Raw genomic sequence first — 23,719 nt, 5'->3', positions numbered from 1 at the left:
TTTTCACTTATATTTCCCATTAAGCCTTTTTTTGTTCACTGTTTTTGTTTACAACAGCTCTGCTTGACCACGTGCTCACAATGCGCTCATACATGCGCAGTGGGTTATTTGGCAAGAGGTGGCACGTGTCTGCCTCGGTGGCGCGCATGGCCAAAAACAAGCCACGGCGACGTGAGCGCGCTATCTCTCCAGTCTGTCTCTGAAGAGCGATTGGCTGCTTTGCTCGACATCAAGGGATTGTTCGGACGCGACCGAGGACGGCGATGTAACCAAGGCGACTCTCCATTCATGACAACAATAAGTTTGAAGAAGTTCGGATGTATCTGCGGTTCGACAGCAGTCGGCAGCGCATCACAGGGACGTCTTGGATCCACACAAACTGTGGCGTAAACAAGTGCAGCTGTATGTGTGACAGGTTTGATGTCGCACTGAGCGACAGCCAGCCGTCCGCGCGCGCATCGCAGCGCATTAAAGATTCCTTTCAAACTGGGCCACGGGCAGGAACCGCGTCATAGGCCGACGGGGGAGCATCATACACATCAAACTGCTTTGCCTTTTAAACCTGCCCCGCATCGGTTTGTTGTTGTTGTTTTTATTCCCCCACGATTGTAAGATCGTTTCTGGCATGCACACACTCATACTTTCTTTTAGCCGATGGAACAACTGGCACAGACAGAGACGATCCAGATCTGTTGGATGGAAACAGGCCTAGTCCCGCTGTCGGAGGTCCTAGTCCCTCTGGAGGAGCTCATGTTATGTTGGGAGACCTAACGGCGTCCATGGAGTCAACACAGTTCAAGTAGGGACGGTGACAGTCGTGTCCCCGCAGGGCCCTTGGACTGGACCGTCACTGGAGAAAGCCTTTTCTCCACCTTCCCTCCACCTGCTATTCTGAGTAAGCTTGTGCCCCCCCCCTTATTTTCTTTCTAAAAATAATAAAGAAAAGGAAAGAAAATATATATATAAACGGACAATGTATTGTGTTTATATTTTGTCTTCACTGAGAACAACACGGTGTTGTTGTCCCTCCATATGTCGCTCTAGATCTCTCCTGTCTCGTAACTGCCACGTGAACTGATTGTAAACATGGCACACGCTGTTGTCCTCCTCACACCTCACAGATCAATGTGGATGGGAAGTATTTTGGTTCGATGTTTGATTTTGTCCTGAATGGTCCTTTTGTTATGCAACATCATACATACGACGATTGTCGAGTTTGTTTTCCTGGAGGAAATTTGACTGTGATGTTAATCCTCGACACATTAGGGAAGCAAGCAAATAAAATCACTGGCTTTGTGTCGAGTCCATGATGCAGTAGTCTGGTCAAAACACAGAGAGAATGTGGCCTGGGGGGGTAATGAATACCTGCCCTTTTCAGGTGTTAACCGTGGGAACAATATCAATACTAGCCTACTGTCGCGATTGTTATGGTGTGTGAAGCACTTCATAGGAGGTTATTCACATTTTGTTTGAACGAATTCTGGAAATTGGTTGTCATTGTCACTTGTAAATAAAAGAAAGCAGCACGCGTACATCGTTCGGAAAAAATAATGGCATCGAAACGGATCATTCTGCCGTCATTGATGTAGTAGCATATATTATGTACTAACAAAGAAAGCTAGTTTCTAGTGATGGGAAGCAAGTCCACATCACACAAATAACTATCGATGCGTCGTATAACGGTGTCGCAGTCCAATACATGGAATAAAGTATACCCCTTGTATTTATTTACACATCCGGGCCCCAGAGCGTCCCCTCCCCCCTACGTGTCTTCCCTGGAACCCTGCAGAGCCATTGGAGGTGAGAGTGTCAGTCAAGCTGCGGTTCGGCCCACCACGGTGACGTTTCTGTATATCAAAGTAACCAGGCCAGTCTATCACGAACACAAAAGAAACAACAAAGAAAGACAGTGGAAATGAGAATCATCATCAACACCACGACCACAAGGACAGAAGTTGTCGTCCGGTGACGACACGCGTGGACCCGAAGAAGTCAACAAACACGAGGACAACAATATAGTTCCTTGCTATGAAAAGCATTGATTTGAACCTCACCTGTTTATTTTTTGATCCACTCGGATTCAGGTGGTGAGTAGAGCTATATTTATTCAGAACCAGAGATGTGTTGCTCAATATAAGCCACAGAGACTGTGTTTATCAACAATAACAAGATCCTCAAACAGTCCCAGAAAAACAACACGCCGCTCTCCTGAAGTTGGCGTCGTGTTCTTTGTTTAAATAATGTTCTGATCAGAAGTGCCGCGTTCCATTCACGCCATTTAATTTAAATGCTTATGCTATTACTGTATTATGTACTATTACGGCATTGTGTCAAGGTTGTCGCTTGACGAGGGGGGATCGCACGTCAGCAAACTATATGTTCTTTTCAGCGAGCGACACCGCCGTACGACGGGGTAGCTATAAATAAATGAGGGTTTAGGGACTCCGCACGGACTTGTCACCGTCGAACAGGTAATTAGAAGGTAATTAGATGAAAGTACACGAGATTGTCAACATTGTGTCTTTGTTGTTGTCGCTGTGAGGACATGTGAGAGAGTGTCTTTGTCTGGAGGTCTCTCTCTCTTCTCTTCCTGTAGTGCTGGTCAGTCACCAGCGAGACGCACGCGGTGCTGCCTTCCCTTTGTTTTGACTGTGAGCTCATAGCAGTGACAATAACACAGCGTTTTTTTCTCTTAAAACCTGGGGCCGATTCTAGGAATGCCTTCTAAATCAGCACTTCTCACACTTTCATGATTTTTAAAAAAATGTTGAAAAATATTGTACTGTAGCTTGTGTATCTGCTATTTTGGAAGGGCCAATACTCTAAAATGACATACCTTTCCCGATTTTAATGGGTTAAAACAACAACACATACACCCTCTATACTGGATATGAGTTGCCATATATAGGCTATATGTAGATCTATCCCCCTTACATCAACATTTGCCCAAAAATAGCTGATCTACAAACGCACTGCATCCATGCACATGTGAGCTTGTAGATTGGCTATTTTTGGTGAATGTTGCCCAATTGGGATGCCATGGGTTCAATCCAGTGCTTACTGTGCAGAGGAATAAAGATCATTTTCACTTGCAAACGTGTAAGCAGACAAATAAAAAAGGCTTAATCAATAAGGCTGTTGTAAGATAGTGCCATCTATCTCCCAAGTCAAGTAACATGATCTTATTATCCCTTATTTAATGACTCCTTTGTACAACGCTGCCTGTCGCTTGCTGACATTAAGACTTGTTCTACAGCTGAATAGAGCAGAGATTTGCATCACTCATCCTGTCACTTTGTGTGTGTGTGTGTGTGTGTGTGTGTGTGTGTGTGTGTGTGTGTGTGTGTGTGTGTGTGTGTGTGTGTGTGTGTGCGCGCGCACGCACAGAAGGGGGGTATCATTGTGTTTAGTTGTTGTTTTCTCATTTTTCCACGTGCATAACACTGACAATTTAATTTCCACAAATTAGACTATTTATTTAAACAGATACATTTTAAGTTCGGTGTCACTTGCCCCAAAATACAAACTAATACAAGCATGTAGTCAGCTTGTAGATCAGTTCTTTTGGGAAATGGGCATGCTTCCTGTTGAGTTGCGGAAGCTTCTTTGTTTGCTCGACTAGACTGTCTGACTCCCCCCCCCCCCCCCCCTTCTGACTTCTCTCACTCTGTCTCTCCCTCTCTCTCCAGCTGGCTTCCCCCCTCTTTGACTGGCTTTTCTCTCTCTCTCTCCCTGCTCTTCCTGTTCCAACACGTTGCTCTCATTTGAAACTTTATTCTCAGCATTGCAGTGCCTGTTCATATTTACTAGATAGTATATAATACAAAGTCCTTGTTGAGTGTAGCTAAATAATCTATTCTTAATCCATGTCCCACATCCACACATGTTATGAGATGTCCACTCTACATCAACAACATTGCTATCAAGTTGTTGATTTGACGTACAAACTCAAGAGTGAGATGGTTAGTCACTCACAACAACCTGACCACTTCCTCTCCTTCAACACATTTTGGTTGTCGGTCTCCTAAAAACAACTTTGAATTGCTGGGCTGGTCTAGCGGTCCGGGCACCTAGGCTGGTAGCCTGACAGTGTGTTGCAGGTTCGAGTCCCAATCCCGACGACCTTTGCTGCGTGTCTTCCCCGCTCCCCCATCTCCCTCCCCATTTCCTGTCAACCTACTGTGATCTATCAATAAAAGGCAAAAAGACTCCAAAAAAATATTTTAAAAGAACACCAACTTTGAATTGAGTAAGTCATTTCATTGCCTCTAAATGGACAGAAAAACATCCCCCAAAAATTGTCGGAATTAGCTACAACTTGAGAAGGAAGCACAATCTGTAGAGCGCATATCCCCCCAGGCTGGGTTGCTTAGCCAGACTGTGTAAGTCATGGGTTGCAGCCTTCAGGTTTCGAGGAGGAAGGGGAGGAGATAGCATTTCTACGACTTCCAACTTTCTGCATTTGTGGCACCACCTGTTGGCAGAAGTGAAAGTGCTTGTGCATTCAGCAGTTTTTATAAGAAATGGGCCCCTCCCACTAAGTTTGAAGCAGGTTACAGGTAAACATCATGGCATATCATGACAGTCATTGTCACATATGTCATGAAATCGTTAATTTGGTGGTGGTGTTGTGTGTGTGGGGGAGTCGTCATGTGGCAACAAACGGTGACATTTGGAACATTTGTAGTGCCCGCTATGGAACACACACACACACACACACACACACACACACACACACACACACTAACCTCACGTCACCAGGCTTTCCACCTCGGAGGAAAGCCTGGTCTGTGTTACAAACTTGCCGTGTGAACCCGTCAGGAGCAGATGATATTGTTACGTCATGTTGTAGTCATTGTTTTGTAGCCATCAGGCAGGAACCATCATCTGGAACTTCCTTTCCCTCAAACCGGTAGAATAACAATAAAAGCTTTCGTAGCCTGCAGCTTTTATTGAGAAAATCGGTATGAGGGAAAAGGAAGTTCCAGATTGATGGTTCCTGGCTGATGACTACAAAACAATGACTACAACATGACGTAGCGATATCATCCGCTCTCAACCGGATCATAAACCCGAAAAGGAATGCTGCCCAGGCTACACACACACACACAACGTATATCTAGTGTGCGGCTGAGCATAGACATGGTAACGCCCTGCCTGCCTCTGATTGGCTGATTTCACTAGAACACATTTTATTGATAGGTCTGTTCAATGTTTTCACCTGATTTGGTTTGTTTGAGATAACTTGGAGGCATTTTATTTTACATAAGCAATTAAAGTCAGTGGTAAATGTTAAATCAATACTTCACCATGTATTGATCTTATTAGTTAATTGTACTGAATTTCCCTTAGATCAATGAAGGGGGTGAACACGCATATCCGACACACCAAAGATCCGACATGCGGAAATCACCCGTCGCTCCCGAACATGCGTTGGTCTGACATGCGTTGCTCCATGCTTAGCTTGCGGTTAGGGTTAGGTTGGGGTTTCAGGTAGGTTGTCGGTCTAATGACAGTCGGACCTAAAGCATCCCTGTACCCCAACGAAGGTCTATCTATCATCCATCCATCCTTCTATCCATCCAAAAGGAATATAATGAAAGCAGATTGGGCATGCTTCTCACCATGTCCTCCTCCCCCTTTCCTCCCCACAGGTTTGATTTTCTCCCGTGGTGTATGTGTGGAGTGCGCCACACACCCACTTCACAACAACGACGGCTCTTGCTTGCATCTTCCAGTGCTTCTTCTGTCAGCAAGTCCAGCAGAGCTGCAACTCTTCCAGTGCCAGCCCTGACACCAGCGAGGAGCCCTGCCCCACTGACATGGTGAAGATGACCAAATCAAAGACCTTCCAGGCTTACCTGCCGACCTGCCACCGCACCTACAGCTGCATCCACTGTCGGGCACATCTGGCCAATCACGATGAGCTCATCTCAAAGGTATGGCCATGTTACACTCCAGCGGTTCTCAAATTTCTTTTCAAAGAACCTGCATAACTCTCAGTTAGTTCTGTAAGGCAGTGGTTCTCAAACGTTTTTGTGCCAAGGACCCCCAAATTGATTTACATTTGGCCGCAAACTCTCATCTGAAAAGGTTTTGTGCCAGGGACCCCCAGAAGAGAAGATTTGTGTGTTAAAAATATACACCTTTCAAGATTTTGTACAAGCTCGCAGCGTGGCATGAAGTGGCGTGTTGTGAGCTTGTACTGTATATCGTCTATTTTTAAATAGCCATGGTAAAAAAAAATGTGTGGGGAGTCGGGACCCCCTGGAACCCCTCTAAGGCCTCACTGGCCAGGACCCCACTGTTATATACCGTAAAATCCTGAGTGTCCGTTTAACTCTGAGATGTGTACTCTTGAGGTACACCTAGATAAACTAGATAAAGTGCCCCTCGGGGCACAGGTCTCCACCAGGGCATGTCAGGTTATGTCCTCCTGGTGGTGCTATAATAGGCCAATGTGAAAAGGGTGCCATTTCTTCTTACGCCTTGGATGGCAATTGGATGATTTGAGGCATTTTGTTCCAAAAATGTGTTTAGCAAAAATCCACCTGTTGCTATACAGGTGCTATAACAGGCCAATGTGAAAAGCAAACTTTGAAAGCCAATGTTAGCCAATTAGGATGGAATATGAAATATCGGACAGATCCGTCTTGAACACATGACTATAGAGATAGTGTGTAACGATTTGCGGGATTTTTTAACAGAATATGAAGGAGTAATGGTGGCGCTATAACAGGCCGTTCTGAAAAATTTGGGGCAGAGGTTCATCGTTGGCATCCAGGGAGTGTGTGCAAAATTTGGTTAGCTGGTAACGGACGGACACTCACACACACAGACAAAGTGCAAAACATACTCTCTCCCCATGCCTTCGTCCAGGGGGAGACAATACCGCTGGAAAGGTTACTGTGCAATGTTTGATCAAATGCAGAAAATCCACTGCTGTTCATCCCATAATGCAACACACTTTTTGCAACCAAAAGAGTGTCTCAAGGCTTTTAACAAAAGAACAATGATTCAGCATTATGAATGTAATAACACATAACAAAAATATGATTGTTCGGATATGATCAGAGGTAAAAATATTGGTCTCCACCAGCGTTAACTATAGCTAGTATATTTGTAGTATTATTGAGCTGTATAAATAGATTCAAACACTCCTGTTTATTTTGACAACGTTGTGTCTTTTGGACACTGCGGTTTTCATTTCAGGTCCCTTTACTGTTGTTTTAGGATATCAACTCCAAAGGAGGTATTGAGTTTATCCACACATAGAGGGAGCAGACTCCAGCGTGATATCAAAATAAACATGCTTATTCTCCCACTACACTGTAGCCTATTTGTCATTTTGTACTTTTTTGAACCACCCAAACCACAAAAAGCATTTGATCCTTTTCAAACGTTTTTTTGTGACATACAGAGAATGTCCAATTAAGCTAAATTAAGTCTTGTTGGGTGTATTTATATTGCCTGTTTAACCACTCATACCCTAGAATCCCGCTACTCTGGGGGTCCAGTGAAAATAGCAGATCTACACGTTGTGAGCTTGTAGATATTTTCAGCAAAGATATTTAGTGTGTAGAGTGTGTAAAGAGCCCTTTGGTCATTAGTTTAAGTATAGGGTTTGAAGACTTTAATTCCTACAACCAATACTTTTCCATAATTACCGTGGCGTTTTATGTATTTGTGAAGATGCTGTATATAGCAACTGAATGTTTTGTTACATCTGTAAAGCCTGGTTTTAGTGATTTTTACTTCAGAAAGAGCCGATCTACAAGCTCACAACGCAGTGATGCATTTGGAGCTTGGAGACTGCCTATTTTATGCAAATGCAGGCGACAATGGAGTATGATAAATTAAGCATAATACAAAGCAGAAGAGCGAAACCATCAAAGCAGCACAAAGACAGTGCAGCATCTCACCCCATATAAGCATGCAAATCACACTGCATGGCTCTTTGTCAAGAGAAAGTCATAGAAAACATCTTTCCCTCAAGAAATGTACTCACACAAACTATTCATGTGGAAATGACACACACACACACACACACACACACACGTAACTTTACTATTGCTGAAAACATGATGAACCTTATGGCAGAAGAACATAACTAGAAAGGTGCACCACTTGATTTTGGTGGGGTCCCGAGAGGACTGTGAAGTGACAATTTAAGGACTTTTAAGACCCTTTAATACCTTAAAGAAAAACGACCATTACTGCATCAAAAGTAATCCACAAACTTTATTATAATAACTGGTCAAGCATTGGGCAAACTTTCAAATAATATAAGAAAGAGGCCAAAATTGTGAAAATAGCCGATCTACAAGGTCTGCTATTTTCACAATTTGTATCTGTGGCACTGAGTCAAACTAAATGTTATGCCTCGACTCTTACAATTCCATGGGCTTGTCAATGTGGGGGGGCCTGAATTCAAAATATGATTATTTTGGGGGGTCCATGCCATGGCCTGAAAGGTTGAGAACCACGTCTGTGTGTGTTTCTATACTCGGCGCTGTCTGCACTCTGCAGACAGACAGTGCAAACGACCTGCAGAGATGGACTTAATGTCTGCTCTCTCTCTCTGCTTCCACTTTTTCTTTTTGAGCAGTAGGCTAATTGTGACTTGGGAAAAGTCTACTCGTGGGAGTCAGTGTCTCATTTAGTCAAAGTGAGTGAGTTATCTTGTGACTACACAAAAGCAGTTGTACTGTGATGTCAACACGTACAAAAACGTTGGTTTATTATCATTTAGAATGATCAACATTTTTTGATCTTTGGTTCAGGGACTACCAGCGATCCAAGCAGTGACTGTGTGTGGGGTGGAATCTATTGGCACAACAACTAAATTGGGGAGAAAAATGGGAGAAAAAATTATTGTCTATTGGTTCTAGTATACTTAAGTCCAGTGATTCAACCGTTGGAATTACAAGGAGCCACGGTTTGATATGAATTAGGCCACAGGCGCCCATCAGATATTCTGGGACCCAAGTCTGTAAAATTGACGCCTGGTGGTCCCTGGACTACACAACTTCAGACTCAAGCTGTCAGCATTGGATTTGATAAAATAGTGATGTTAGCTTGAATGTATGCAGTGGTAGAAAATAACTAAGCAAATTTACTCAAGTACTGCACAAAATTAAGTACAATTTAGAACTTTTTATTGTAATACTTACTCAACTACAATCATTTGACTACTTACTTTGCAGAATTAGATTATTAATGCAAACCATGCAATAACCAATCTGAAGACCTATTTTATATATAAGCTCACACATAGAAGCATTCTTTTTAATATTTTCTTTTTTAGCGATGTTTTGACGTGTTTACAAATATTCTAATAGTTTTAATTTGGTATTGTAAGTCTCTTTTGATGACAAACCTTTTGTACTTTTTCCCCATTTATTACTCATGTCAAATGTTGAATACAGATGTTTTATTTTTAACAGAGTATTTCTATATTGTGGTAAGAAGTACGTCTTCTACCACTGTTTTTGTTAGCCACATAAGTGGATAAATGATGTTATGCCGGGAGGTTCCCCAAACGTGGGTATCCAGGTTAGATTTCTCAAACTCTCCCCGAACCCGACCAGGCCCTTTTTTTAAATAATAATACAAATAATAGTTCTGTTCTGTCTGTTTGTGTATACTATTTATCTATTATGAAGATGGTGCTGACTGGCGTTTCACTTTTACTCTGTGTAGAGTCGGGCCTAAAATCTATCCTAATTAGTCGGGCCGGGCCTCGGGCCTGATCAGTTAGGGCCCAGTTAGGGACGGGCCTTCATTTTCAGACCCGTTGAGAACTCTAATCCAGGCACCAACGTTCGCCAAAGTAATATCCTCAACACATTGGTATCACTGAGCATTTCAATATGTATTTATTTATATTATGTTTTTAACCTTTTATTTTACTATTACTGTCAATAGGACTATTGGACTAACCTATTATTATTGTCATCATTACCTCTCCAATGCAACCTCTAAACCCCTCAAGATATCAATAGTGAATAAACATGCAATATTAATTTAAAGTTTAACAAATGCCTTCTAAATCAGTAGTTTTCGTTTTCATGCCAAGGACCCCTCAAAATGATATATATTACTTGGCCATGGACCCCCATCTGAAAATGTTTTGTTCCAGGGACCCCAAGAAGAGAAGATTTGTGTTAAACAAATGTTTCATTTTCATGTAAAGCTCGCAGCGTGGCACAAAGTGAACACAGCCTGAGCATGGTATGACATTGTATACTGTAAAAGACACAGATGCTTTCCCGGTTATAATGGGTTAACCACATGTTGTGGGACGAAAATTAGGTGAAAAAGTCTGTCTGTCGATTTTATAAATATATAATGAATTAAAAAAGAGCTTGTGACAATTTCAGACAAATAATAACTTTGATGGAAGGAGGTAGGGCCCGCACACCATTCTTTTGGTAAATAATTACTTTATTGAGTTAAACAACAACGTTTGGATCTTGATAGATCGAAACGTTGCTCTGAAATAATAAGTTTGATCCATTGGAACACAGATTATTTATTTTGTCCATTTCCCAAAATGTAATCGTTTTGGACATACAAGGTTTCCAGCTTTGTATGTCAGTCAACTATTTTACATTGACTGACTCTTGATATTTGTCAGATAAGATGGTGGATATCATAGCAACAGTTGCTAGACTTAGAATTGGACAGTCACCAATTGTGGGCAGGGTTTAGTAATGGGTCTTAGTTGTAGGTTTGGAAGACCTTATTCCATATGTTTGAGAAGACTAGGAAGGAGCAATCTTAACTCGGTAACATTCATTTACACATGCATACAGTACTTCAGTGCAGGTCACAATGGGAGAAGTTAAAGGAGCTGTTGACATTATAAGACAATGTTCACCATGGTTCCTCTGCGCTGCCACTGGAATGCTGGGGAACCAGTGACACCAGTGAGCTTCACACAGAGAAATTAATTTGTACACAGTAGCTACGAAATACAGACCGTATGCATTTGCCTTTTTCATGCATTGATGCAGCTCCTTTTCTACGTATGTATGCAGCCACGCTTGTATTCAAGAAGTATCAATGCTTACAATATTCCTGCTTTTTGATGTGATTTGCCAGTGGATATGGAATGCTGTAAACAATAAGGGAAAATTAGCTAAATGTGTGGCAAATCTGCAAAAAGATGCTTACTACTAGCTTTCTTCACAGATGTGTTCATAAAGGTGTATACAATCACATATACATTTGTTCCAAACCCAACTCCCTTGGGAAACTTTGTGACAGCTGCTGAAAGAATATAAGGCAAAGACATTCCAAATTTAATTATTCTTTAAGTAGCATGTGACGTGTCAAACTAGGGGTTTTTCATGATTCTGAATCCATTGCAAGCATTAGTTTTGCACAAAAACCACTCCTTTGCCTAAAAATGCCCATAGCCGTCATCACAAATGTGATGAGGTCAGCCCATTTGGGAACATTTGGGCAAGTGGCTATGGCCGAATTTAGTCCAAGGAGTATTTGCGTGCAAAACGAATGGATTCAGCATCATGAAAACCCCCTAGTTTGACATGTCACATGCTACTTAAAGCATAATGAAATTTTGGGAATTTTGCCTTATATTGGTTGTTAATGGTACCCCAACTTTCAGCAGCTGTCACAAAGTTTTCCAGAGGAGTTTGGTTGGAACAAATGTATATGTTATAGTAGACACCTTTATGAACACATTTGTGGAGAAAGCTAGTGGTAAGCATTTCTTTTGCAGATTTGCCACACATTTCTCTAATTTTCTCTAACTATAACCTGTCTTCAAGTTTTCAAATCCTGTCGGACCTACCAGAATCTCATAAATTATTGTGGTGGTATTATGGTAACTAGAAAATGATTTTCTTTCCAATATAGAGTTTATTGTGACACCTGTTTCTTTGTGTCAGATGTTGGCCACCATGCTGTTAAAGTCTTTATACTTAGGGGTCCCCCTGGGGTTTATACTCTGCCCCCCCCCCACACAGAATCTCTTCGCCCCAGAATATGGATGCTAGGTTTCATGTGGTTAAAAGCATCATTATCTATTATCAGCATTATCACAAAGGATTGCGGATCTATTTATAAGCTCTGTATTGTCTGCCACACCTCCTTGGCATGTGTGAATCCGGTGTACAAGGCAGCATCGCCAAGGCCTCAGCATCAACTCTTCTAAGCCGATTATGTTACTTAGGAGAAGATGATACTTTCGTCTGGGGTTTTCCACTACATGCGGCCAAGCATAGGTCGCCCCATCCACATTTGATGGATTTGGATGATTTCGCATATTATGACATTTGTGAGGTTGTGCCTCCTTTTATTTACATAGGTTTTTCATTTATTGTATATGGTGCCGTTATCGCGTTGTGCATGTATAAATAAATTTATGGGGAGTATATATATATATATATATATATATATTGTATAAATATTTTTAAAAAAATAACTCACTTGAGCACATCACAAAATGTCCATTCCAACCTCATTTCTCATATAATTGGTCCTCACTACTGCGCATTAAAAGATGCCACAATTTCCGTCCACTCACGGTGGGGTGAGGACATTTTGAAAACATGCCTATCAATGACGTCATTGATGGGGATTCCAACCTAAAGTAGAAACTATAACCTTTCTCTTCCTGGAAGGTTGGCATGCTGAAATAGAAGCCATTTTCCTTGCATGAATAAAAATATAAAAATCTTGTTTGAAGATGTCATCAGGCAGGTTTGGTAGGCTGCCTAGGTTTCTGAACTACCCACACAGCCCTCCTCTGAGACACAGTGAGTTTCAAAAACCTTTGCAGACCCCCCCCCCCCCCGGCAGCCATTGTGCTAGAATGCAAGTATCAGATATATGATGATCTAGTCACAACATTGCTTTTAAACTAACACTGTACGTGAATAAACAACTTAGTTAGGACACATAGAACATGGTTTCCTCAAGCTGATTCCATCTAGCTTCTAGATTACTATTATCAGTGAATGTGGGAGAAATCCCTAATTAAGAAAACATGGCTTTAGGTGCACGGGGGCATAGTCAGTAGTGCTGTCACCTCACAGCTAGAAGGTCCTGGGCTCGATTCCTGCTGGGGACGCTGTGGGCGCTGGGGGTGTGTTCTCTCCTCCGCGTCATCAGTGCCCATACTCAAGGCGGGGTTGGCGAAAGGGCCTTTCTGTGTGGAGTTTGCATGTTCTCCCCGTGTATAGGGTAGGTGCAGTAATCCTGGTCTCTAAACTACCTCCCCCTGGCCAGCCGGGGCGCCTGATGGAGGGGAAAGGAACTGGTCGGAATAACGTGTTTCTTCCACCCGCTACGTCCAGCCGGGGAAACTCCCCCCTGTAAGGTGAAAAGAAGCAGCTTGGACTCTCATGCATAGAAGGAAGCATGAAGTGTAGCGGCCATGATTACATTAGATAATTGACACCGGGTAAAAAAAAAAAAGGGTTGCAAAATCGTGGGATAAAATTTAGGGAAAAAAAGAAAGAAAAGCAATTCTTAAACTAAAGTGGAACTGTGTATCATTCTCTGTGGTGAAGGGATTTCAAAGATTTTGCAGCTTAGAATGGATTTGTAGTTTAGGTTTTTGGCCAAAGATGTTTCTTGCTTATATTGAATCGTTCCATACTGTGTGGTCAAGAAGAAAGGATTAGGGGATTTTTAGATAATTCCTTTAAAACGAGCGTTAAAACAAGTTTAGCAAAATAAAAGAAAAATTTCATTATGGGTGTGACTCACAAAGTCACAGTTCAAAATGTTTAATGGATTTTAAGCTAAACGCCCTGAGGGGTGTCTATAATCCAGAATGTTTGTCTCTGAAACCACTTTCGTCATACACCAATACGTTTCCAATCTTTCCTACAGGATTGTATTAAGGGCCTGTACAGTCTTTATGTTGTGAGTGTATAGTTGTCTACACTGAGCCTTAACTGCTCTGGAGAGAACAACACTGGCAAATTAAAAATAGACTGTGGGAAACAGATAAGGGCAGAGCAAGAGGGGGAAGTCCTTTAGCCAGTGGTTAAATTGATAGCTCAGCTTAACCCAAGTGGAGACCACAGATATGACTCCCGCCCCTCGTGACACAGAGACCCCCCCCCCCCCCCACCCCAGCCACCGCCATCATACAATTGTGTGGGTGAACTTGATATCAACTCCACAGTGACTGACCTAGTTCCCTTGCTCCCAAATGAAGGTCATTTTCTCTTGTTTCGTCTGCGCAGTGCAGTGCATGCTCTGTATTTAAAGCCAGACTATTTTACTTTTTATTTTATCGAGTATCTATAATTATGCAGCCAGTGTGTCCCTTTTTAAACTTGAATTGTTTTTCACAAATAGCTCACAATGTGTTGTGGGCTTGTGTATATATATTTTTTTTTTAAAAGAAGAAGATAAGTGGTTAACTCTTTGTCTGCTACCTAGTGGCGAAAGAAGGTACTGCACATGATTTTCTGTGTTTGGGGGCAGATTCATTTCCGCAGTGCCGGCATGGAGAACTTCATTGTAAGATCAGCCGGAGAATCAAAGCAGCAGGAGCGGTATTGCAGTCGCTGTACCACACTGTTGTGACGAAAAAAGAACTAAGCCAGAAGGCAAAACTCTCTGTCTACCAAGAAATCTTCCATCCTACTCTCACCTATGGTCATGAATTGTGGGTCATGAAAGAAAGAATAAGATTGCGGATACAAGCAGTTTTCTCAGGCGGGTGGCCGGCCTCTCCCTTAGAGATAGATTGAGAAGTTCAGTCATCCGTGAGAGACTCTGGGTAGAACCCCTGCTCCTTGACATGGAAAGGCATCAGCTTAGGTGGTTCGGGGCATCTAGTATGTATGCCTCCCGAGCATCTTCCTAGTGAGGTCCTCGATGCACGTCCCACTGGGAAGAGACCCCATGGCAGACCAAGGACCAGATGGGGGAGGGGGGAGATTATATCTCCACACTGGCCTGGGAACGCCTTAGGATCCCCCAGGAGGAAGTTGCTAATGTTGCTCTGGAGAGGGAAGATCTCTGTTGGAACTGTTACCCCCGCAACCCGATTCCGGATAAGTGGTTGATGGTTAGATGGATGGTTTGCTTAAAGTTAAATGTTCTCAAATAGAAACTTTAATCAAATCTTCTTTTAGTCTCTAACACACACAAGTCTCTAACACACACACACACGCAGCCTAACACACACACACATTAACTGTATATATGATGATTTCGGGTGGTACAGTACAGGGACAGTACAGTAGAGGGACCCCCTGTGGACACCCACGGTAACTCTGTAATTTCTCAACTGTTTCGGACACAGGGCGGCTCGCCGGAACCGGGCCGGCACCCTGGGCGCATTCCTGTGGGTCTGGAAGTTCCGGGGGCCCCCACACAGTTTCTCCACTCACTTAACATGGGTGTGATTTTAATATCGCTCAATAATAATCTATGGTCTAGGACTCTCAAAAATCAGGATCTACTCTGTATCAAAGACAATAATTATATAAAATGTTATTGTTAGAGAGAGAGAGGGAAAAGGGGATGATGGTACATTCAGTTGTTGTACACAGGAAGCTGCTTTGACTTTGCGCTGTGGGGAGGTGGTGGTTGTGGACTGTGGTCAGTCAGGGCAGCTGGTGGTCCAGTTAGGCAGCGCCCTCAACCACGGCCTTATCTATGGCACTCAATTTGCAATGGAAAAAAGCAAAGCCCAGTGGAGCCTGTCTGTCTCACTGTGCTAGCCAAGAATGACAGCCCCACAGAGACGGGTTGACAGGCTTATGTCCTTAACCCCTATGGGAGCATTGCACTGCTACATATACAGTACACACATTGACACATAGACCTACTGGCAGGCCTGAAGCAGCATTTAGAATGTCAGTGCAAGGTCGGTAGCCATTCCAACTACCGTGACCAAACATTTCATTGAATCAAGTGCAAAACCCAGCTGTAGTTTGATAATTCTATTTACACAGCAATGTTTGTGTTTGCAAAGTTTACACTAAAACAATAAATTAAATTGGAATAAAATGTCACTAATTAAAGAAATAACTGGTACATTGGGTCTACCAAAATCCCCTTGCCTGCATTGTAACATGCATCTAATAGCCTCATTATGTATATTAGCCATATTGCTGATGTACAACACAATCAATTTGACATGGGACTGTTGGCATTGGATTATAGCACAGCAGACTGTAATGTAGTGTTCAACACTACAGTGTGGGTTCACTGGATTTGGTGTCTAATGGTTCCACAGTGGTTTGCTCACAGCTAACTCATATGTTTATTCTTCATTTAAGCTATAGCACACTCCTGACAATATTAAAAAAGTTAACATTTCAGAATATATTATATCATATACAGTATATTTCGGAATGTTTGAGAGAGTACAGTGGTACCACGTGCGTGTGCTGTTGTTTCCTACTGTGATCTGACAAGAAATGTTTCTCATGCCTTATTCCTTCTCCCCAGTCAAACTGCTCAGTAGGAACTCCTGGCAGTACGGGAACAAGTATGTGCACTTCAGCTACTGGGAGAAAAGCACCCGAGGGCTTTTGACAGCTGACATGCCTCCATTCTGTGTGGACTCGCCACTTTGACTTTAAGTTCTCGTCACCTGACGTGCTTTTTATTTTTTCCTTTCTCTTTTTCAGTCGTTTCAAGGCAGCCAAGGACGGGCCTATCTCTTTAACTCTGTGTAAGTATGATGAGCCCCTGAATTAAAAATAATTCAGTAAAGCCGTAGCTTGTTTAGCAAATATTGTAGTAAAATCCAGAGGGTTACTTTAGTTAAATTAACACTGACCCAATAACTCAAAATAGCATCAGTGACGAGTCCGACTGACAAGGTGTGCGTGCGTGCGTGCGTGCGTGCGTGCGTGCGTGCGTGCGTGCGTGCGTGCGTGCGTGCGTGCGTGCGTGCGTGCGTGCGTGCGTGCGTGCGTGCGCGCGCGCGCGCACGCACGCACGCACGTACTGTACGTGCGAGGTCTAAATGTCCCCACAAGTAACAATTTGAGGAAGAGACGTTGTGAGGACCATTTTCTTGGTCCTCACGAGAATTGTTTTTAAAGATCTTTAAAGTTAGGATTATAATTATGATTTGCATTAGGCTTTTAGATTATAGGTTTATGGGTGGGCGTTATAGTTTTCCCTATTTTATTATATATAGTTGTGCAGCGATGTCACAAACTGGGAAAATAGCCGATCTACAAGCTCACAGCGCGTCGCAGCGTGTAGATCTGCACTATTTTGGCTATGTCAGCTATTTTCAATGCCGGCCTAAAATGTTGATGTACTAAAATGTTGATGTACTCACTACTATAGTAACACTGACGTCTGTGTCTGTCTGTCTGTCTTGCAGTGTCAACGTGGGCTGTGGGCCGGCGGAGGAGCGGGTTCTCCTCACAGGCTTACATGCTGTGGCTGACATCTACTGTGAAAACTGTAAAACCACCCTTGGCTGGAAATACGTAAGCTGCTTGAACTCCAACCACTTAAGCTGCACATTGTCGCTGTTGCGCAGAAAAACCTTTTTTTCCATTTCCTGCAAAGTAACCGTTTTGGACAAGGTTTTCACCTGACAAAGACTATATACTACTGTTTGTAAAATAGCCTATGTACAAGCTTGTCGATCTTGAAAAACAAAGGTCCTGGAACACAGTGGCAAGAGTAAATTTAAATAATTTTTATGAAGCCTCATCACTGATGAAGGCTGGATAGCCGAATCATCTGTCTCTCAGTTATTATGTAGAAAATAAAAATAATTGAAGTGGATCAATCCCACCATGTGCAACCTTTGTCTTTCATGATGTTGTTTTGATTGGATATCGCACCAGAAGTCAGAGCGCGGTGATCACAAGAAAAGTCAAGCTTTTAGATCTGCCATTCTTGCTAGGTTTTGATATTTTTTGCCTATGACATGCCCAAAATGGGGATTGCCAGATTGAAAGTGGTTAAGACTTGTTTCTCCTTTACTTTGAACGTCCATAAAGTTCCAATGACAGTTTGCACTTTTGATATTCGTATTAGACGTTTTAGCTGTTGGTGCATAAGGTAATTACAGTTCACAGAGATTGGCTCCAGACTGCTAGGCTAGTACCTCTGAGAGGTTGCAGTGATTAAATGTCAGGATGTTTTGAAGGGGCTTGTCCTGGTAATTGTCTGAAAAGACTATGGGAAAGTGACTCACTAAAAGAAAAGAGAGTAACTCACTGAAAGCCCCTCCAAGTGACCAAAAAAAAAAATACATTCTGTGTCTGAAGTAGGAGAAACTATGAACCAAAATAATGTAATTGTTCAATTTGATCCCTGTGAATCACACACTAGCTAGCACCTTATGTTGTCTAGAATGGTGAATGTGATTTGTGTTCCCTTTTTGAGATGGGCTATTTCAATCTTGGAGAGTGAAATTGTTATGTAAGACTCACAATTCATATGGAATATGCAAATCTATGCCATATACTCTTATAATATGAAAACATCTTCAGGGAGCCACCAGTAGTATGCAGTTATATGGTATCAGTATGTACTGTATGCTCATTTGCTGTGAAAAGTGTAATGAGTTGAGCGGTTGATTGTCTCATAAATAATTTAAATTAAGTTTCTTGTTTGTTTTTTTGCAGGAGCATGCTTTTGAGAGCAGTCAGAAATACAAAGAAGGCAAGTTCATAATTGAACTGGCACACATGATCAAGGACAACGGATGGGAGTGACTTAATAGTTGCTCTCACTTTTTGAGACTTTTCAATACTCTACAATCTACATTGAACTCCGTAGAGCAACCAACATCCACAACCGCACCCACCGAACACCCACGACCCTAATTTTGCCTCTTTCACATGCACACACACCCACTCTGCTAATTGTGAAACGGAATGGAACGGTGACATAACAGACTATTGTAAGAAGCAGCGACTCGGACGATCGTGTCACCGCAACCCTCATGTTAACCTTGAAGATCCTGTACTCTCCTCAAGCAGCTGAGGAGCTTTCGGTTCGACTTCACTCTTTCCTCAATAACACGCTTACAAGTGTTTGGGGATATGGCAGCCACTGTGTAAAAGGAAATAGACTTAAGTCAGAAGACCCCCTGCATCACATGTGATGTGAGATGGGGCAGATGATTTAAAATGTATTTTATATTTCTTTTTTTGTTTTTATTAAGTTCGGCAAAGTTTTCTTTTGATGGATGTTACTGGTTAGCATTTATTTCCCCTGTCAGTCCTGTCATGGTATTTGGTCCGTTAGTGGAGCATGCTTTTTTATGATTTATATGTTTTCTGTCAAAATAGGTTTGTTGGGGAAGGAGGAGTTGGGGTGGGGGGTTCAATCATGTAGCAGCGTCGTGCTTTTTAAACGGTGGTGAGGGCGGTATTTGCAGTGGCGTGGGATTTTTGTACCTGTTGTGTTTTCCATTTGATCCTGTAATCTTTTTTTTTCTTTCTTTACTCTTTTGTTCTACTGCACCCATTCAGTACCTACACATCATTGAATCCAGCACCAAGTATTTGTTTGATTGTTTATATATATATATATATATATATATATTCAAGTGTAGTGTTTGGCTAAATGCAAGTGTGGCTGGTTCCATTTTGCAGCCGTACTATAACTGAAAATAGGAACATGAAAGACAAGTGCAGACAGACACTAGAGAGGAGAACCCGACATCAATGTATACACGTCATACAACACATTATGACAGATTACACTGTTGCATTGTCGAGTAGTGGAACAATGAAAAAAGAAACGGCTATATATGAAATCATACTATGATAAATATCCATACATACTATGAAAGGTATTCATAGTGTATAGATATTGCAACATGTAATTTATATAGATATTTACTCTCATGCACACGTATGTATGTATGTATGTATGTATATATAAATATACTGCATGGTGTGTATGTGTTTACGCATTACACAATGACATACTTGAAACAAGTTACTTTGTTTTGCACTTTGCAGAGGCCTTTGGTTCATAGGTTTAGAGGCAAAATGTTGTTTGCTCAAGTCAAGTCTTCTCATGGCCTTTAATTGATAGCTGACCGATTGTTGAAGATGTGTGGAATGAAAATTGGGGTTACGACTCTAAATCTTCTCATCTCCACAAAGTTGTCTAGAGCAACAACAAAAAACGTTTGAGAGAGAAGCGCAATTTCTGTTACTTTGCTGCTATGCTAGAAAGTTAATCCCTTCTTCCACTCTTGTAGGTCCTTGCACTTTATGCCTATCTGGCTTATTTCAGCTTCTGAATTGTCACTTTCTTTGTAGACGGTCTCTTTGTGATTTGCCTCTAAGCAGCATGAATCTTGTGCCTCTTCAAAAAAAAGGAAAAAAAACTGCAGAAAAAACTGCCTCCCCTTTTCTGTTGTTGTGCAGTGCATAACTGTGAAATCTAGGGCTGGGCGATATGACTTCAAATCATTATCACAATTATCTTTTGCCTCGATAACAATAATGAACCATTATTTAAGTCGCTCATGATGCGTCTTATTTGTGAGCTTATAGTCTATTTCGGCTATTCATGTACACCGCCATTGTACAACAAAGTATAATAAAGGGCTTGAGTGGTTAATCCCACAAATCGAATAAGTTGATTAGTTTCCTCTGTCGATTCGTAGATATTGGAGTAATGTAAAAGATTGATCAAAAAACGAAATCTGCTTCGCGATTAATCATAATACATGTGCACGATTAAATCTGTTATTAATTCTAAATATCGGACTGGATATATTTTCAGTTAATTGCCCAGGCCTAGTGAAATGTATGTGCGAACCGATGTGTCTTCCCCTTCTGGTTCAAAGTGGCCCTCAAAACAACCCTTTACTGAATCCTCACACAGAGCTCTGACCCCCCCCCCCCCCCCCCCCCTTTTCTTTCTTTCCTTTTCTATTTCCTTTCCTTTATTGTTTTTGTTTTTTGTTTTTTTAACAAGAAAGGTGATTTAAATCTAAATAATGAATATATTTATCTGTAAGAGTTTAGGAGGTGGAACTGTTAGGCATCTTCACTGTGTTATTTCTCAGTAGAGCATAGAGGAGAATAGCTTGTGGGGTTCCTAAGCCCGGTGGGGGGGGGTTCACTGCAAAACCTTTTACTACAGTAGGTTGAGGTTGGGCAGGGGGGGGTCACTGCGAAACCTTTTACTACAGTAGGTTGAGGTTGGGCAGGGCGGGGAGGGAGCGATTCAAACCTTTTACTACAGTAGGTTGAGGTTGGGCAGGGCGGGGAGGGGGGGGGGGGGTCACTGCGAAACCTTTTACTACAGTAGATTGAGGTTGGGCAGGGCGGGGAGGGGGGGGGGGGGGTCACTGCGAAACCTTTTACTACAGTAGGTTGAGGTTGGGCAGGGCGGGGAGGGGGGGGGGGTCACTGCGAAACCTTTTACTACAGTAGGTTGAGGTTGGGCAGGGCGGGGAGGGAGCGATTCAAACCTTTTACTACAGTAGGTTGAGGTTGGGCAGGGCGGGGAGGGAGCGATTCAAACCTTTTACTACAGTAGGTTGAGGTTGGGCAGGGCGGGGAGGGAGCGATTCAAACCTTTTACTACAGTAGGTTGAGGTTGGGCAGGGCGGGGAGGGAGCGATTCAAACCTTTTACTACAGTAGGTTGAGGTTGGGCAGGGCGGGGAGGGAGCGATTCAAACCTTTTACTACAGTAGGTTGAGGTTGGGCAGGGCGGGGAGGGAGCGATTCAAAATCATCAGTGATTGATTACTTTGCCGGCCAAGGTCAGTCAGATCACGTGACCTTTTATTGTAACGATGACAATGCAAACCCTAAAGAGTTACAGTGATACCTACTTGAAAATATAAAGACAAAAACAGCAGAGATATTGGCCCTGTTACCGTTTTTTTGTACATATAGTAACATATTTAAGGTTTTATACATATTTCTACTGGGTTAGTTCTTTTACTTCCCCAACTTGAAGCACTTTTGTTAAACTGTACCTCTGGCTTCATTGTGTGAGTGTGTGTACGGATGAATGTGTTTTTGCTTGCGTGCTAATCTGCGTATCCGCACGCACGCAAATATTTTTGGTTAATTTTACTGTGTGTGTGTGTGTGTGTGTGTGAAAACAATGTGGGCTTTCTTTTATAATGGAGGGGGTTTTATTGCCCTCCACTTTCTTTTACACCTATTTGATTTATTATTTTCGTTTACCTTCTCTCCCCAATTATCGATTGAGAGCTCAAGGTCTATTGGTTTGAAAGTGATTTGACAAATGTATTTTTTCCCCCGTGTTAACTTTTCTGTCCGCCTGTGTTTTGTTTGGCGTGGTGGTGATAGCCCTGCCAGTGGTTTGGTCTCTCGGTGCCGTGTGTGAACATCTAGGCTGAGCTGGAATCGCCCTCCATGTCACACCGCCACCGCCAGAGTCCACTTCTCCTGTATACTCCTCGTCAAAGAGATTTCAATGTCACTGTCAAAAAGCAGTTGCCAGTGTCACTGTCGGTGTGTACCAAATAAGAACCGTGTTCTGTGTGGACTGCAAATTGGTGTCGTCGGTCCGTTGACAGCAGTGGTGGAAGAAGTACTCACTCAGATTGTTTTGCTTTTCCATGATGTAGAAATACACTGTTACAAGTAACAGTCCTGTATTCAAAATTATTCTTGAGAGTAACAAGTACAAAGGTATTGGCATCATAATATACTTAAAAGTACCACAAATATAAGTAGGCCTACTTGTCATTTTGCACAATATCAAGTTTTATTTCTTTTTCAAAAGTTTTCAAAATCTTTCTACAAGCTCCTAACCAGCCATAATTGGACGCATTGTGAAAAGTAACTTGTAACTAAAGTTGTCAAATATTTGTAGCGGAGTAAACGAAGTAGGCCTACAATGGTTGCTTCTGAGATGTAGTGGAGTAGAAGTATTGAAAAATGGACATTCTCTCCAACTAGAAAAAGTACCTCAAAATTGTAAACTTGTGTAAATGTACTTTGTTCCATTTCACCACTGGTTGACAGACACGACGCCACGGGATGATGTCTGATATGAGCGTCTCCTTGATATTCAACTGCTCTACCAAACCAAGACAAAACAAAAAAACGAATCATGTCACTCAATGACATGATCTTTCTGTAGAATGTTTTAATTCTATGAACGTTTAACTACCTAAGGTAGCCTTGAAAAAGACATGTGAGCCGCTGCTGAAAATGTTTACTTTTTTAGTTTTCTGTGACACTGGCTACATACTTTTTGAGCTCTGTTAATCAAAAGAAAAATGTCACTGAAAGGACATTGATCAAAGGCAAGATGGGTATACAAAGGAAAAACTGTACTGTACCGCAAGTTATTTTTCTTGGGACTGTTGAAATACAGTACACAGTCTAAAGCATGTTGTATTTATATTGGCTGTATATTGTGCCTGTTTTCTTTTTGTTTGTTTTTTTTCCTTAATTCAAAGCAAAAATATATGCTTTTTAATTTGACAACATTGCTTTGCATTCTGTCTTAGTAAAAATGAAATCATGTCACATTATGTCTGTTTTCACTTTAATGTAAACTATCGGATATCACAATAAATTTTCAATGGCATTTCGTTGTGGATTGTATTTCACCTTTGCCATCGTCTCTGTCGGGTGGAAACGTCGACATACAGTATGTCTAAAACTGTTAATTTTAGAAAAAGTAGCAGCAGCATGTTTCGAGATTGCATGTCTGCTACTTTTTGATAGCTTTGTGTAATTGTAATTTACAGAAAGAACACAAAAAGTCAGAATATGGAG

General features: G+C 42.0%; 1 protein-coding gene across 1 annotated transcript; it reads left to right on the top strand.

Moving 5' to 3' along the window:
• Positions 1-206: 206 nt before the first annotated feature.
• ypel1 (yippee-like 1) lies at positions 207-23,528 on the top strand. Its single transcript, XM_079515370.1, has 7 exons — positions 207-895; positions 5,655-5,939; positions 16,635-16,678; positions 17,345-17,453; positions 18,606-21,064; positions 21,347-21,389; positions 21,655-23,528. The coding sequence occupies exons 2-5, from the start codon at positions 5,823-5,825 to the stop codon at positions 18,693-18,695; spliced, it is 360 nt and encodes a 119-aa protein (XP_079371496.1). The 5' UTR covers positions 207-895; positions 5,655-5,822; the 3' UTR covers positions 18,696-21,064; positions 21,347-21,389; positions 21,655-23,528.
• Positions 23,529-23,719: the final 191 nt, after the last annotated feature.

Source organism: Electrona antarctica (assembly GCF_951216825.1).
Source record: "Electrona antarctica genome assembly, chromosome: 12".
NCBI lineage: Eukaryota > Metazoa > Chordata > Actinopteri > Myctophiformes > Myctophidae > Electrona > Electrona antarctica.
The sequence above is the reverse complement of the archived record's forward strand: the minus strand, read 5'-3'. Positions and strand labels throughout refer to the sequence as shown.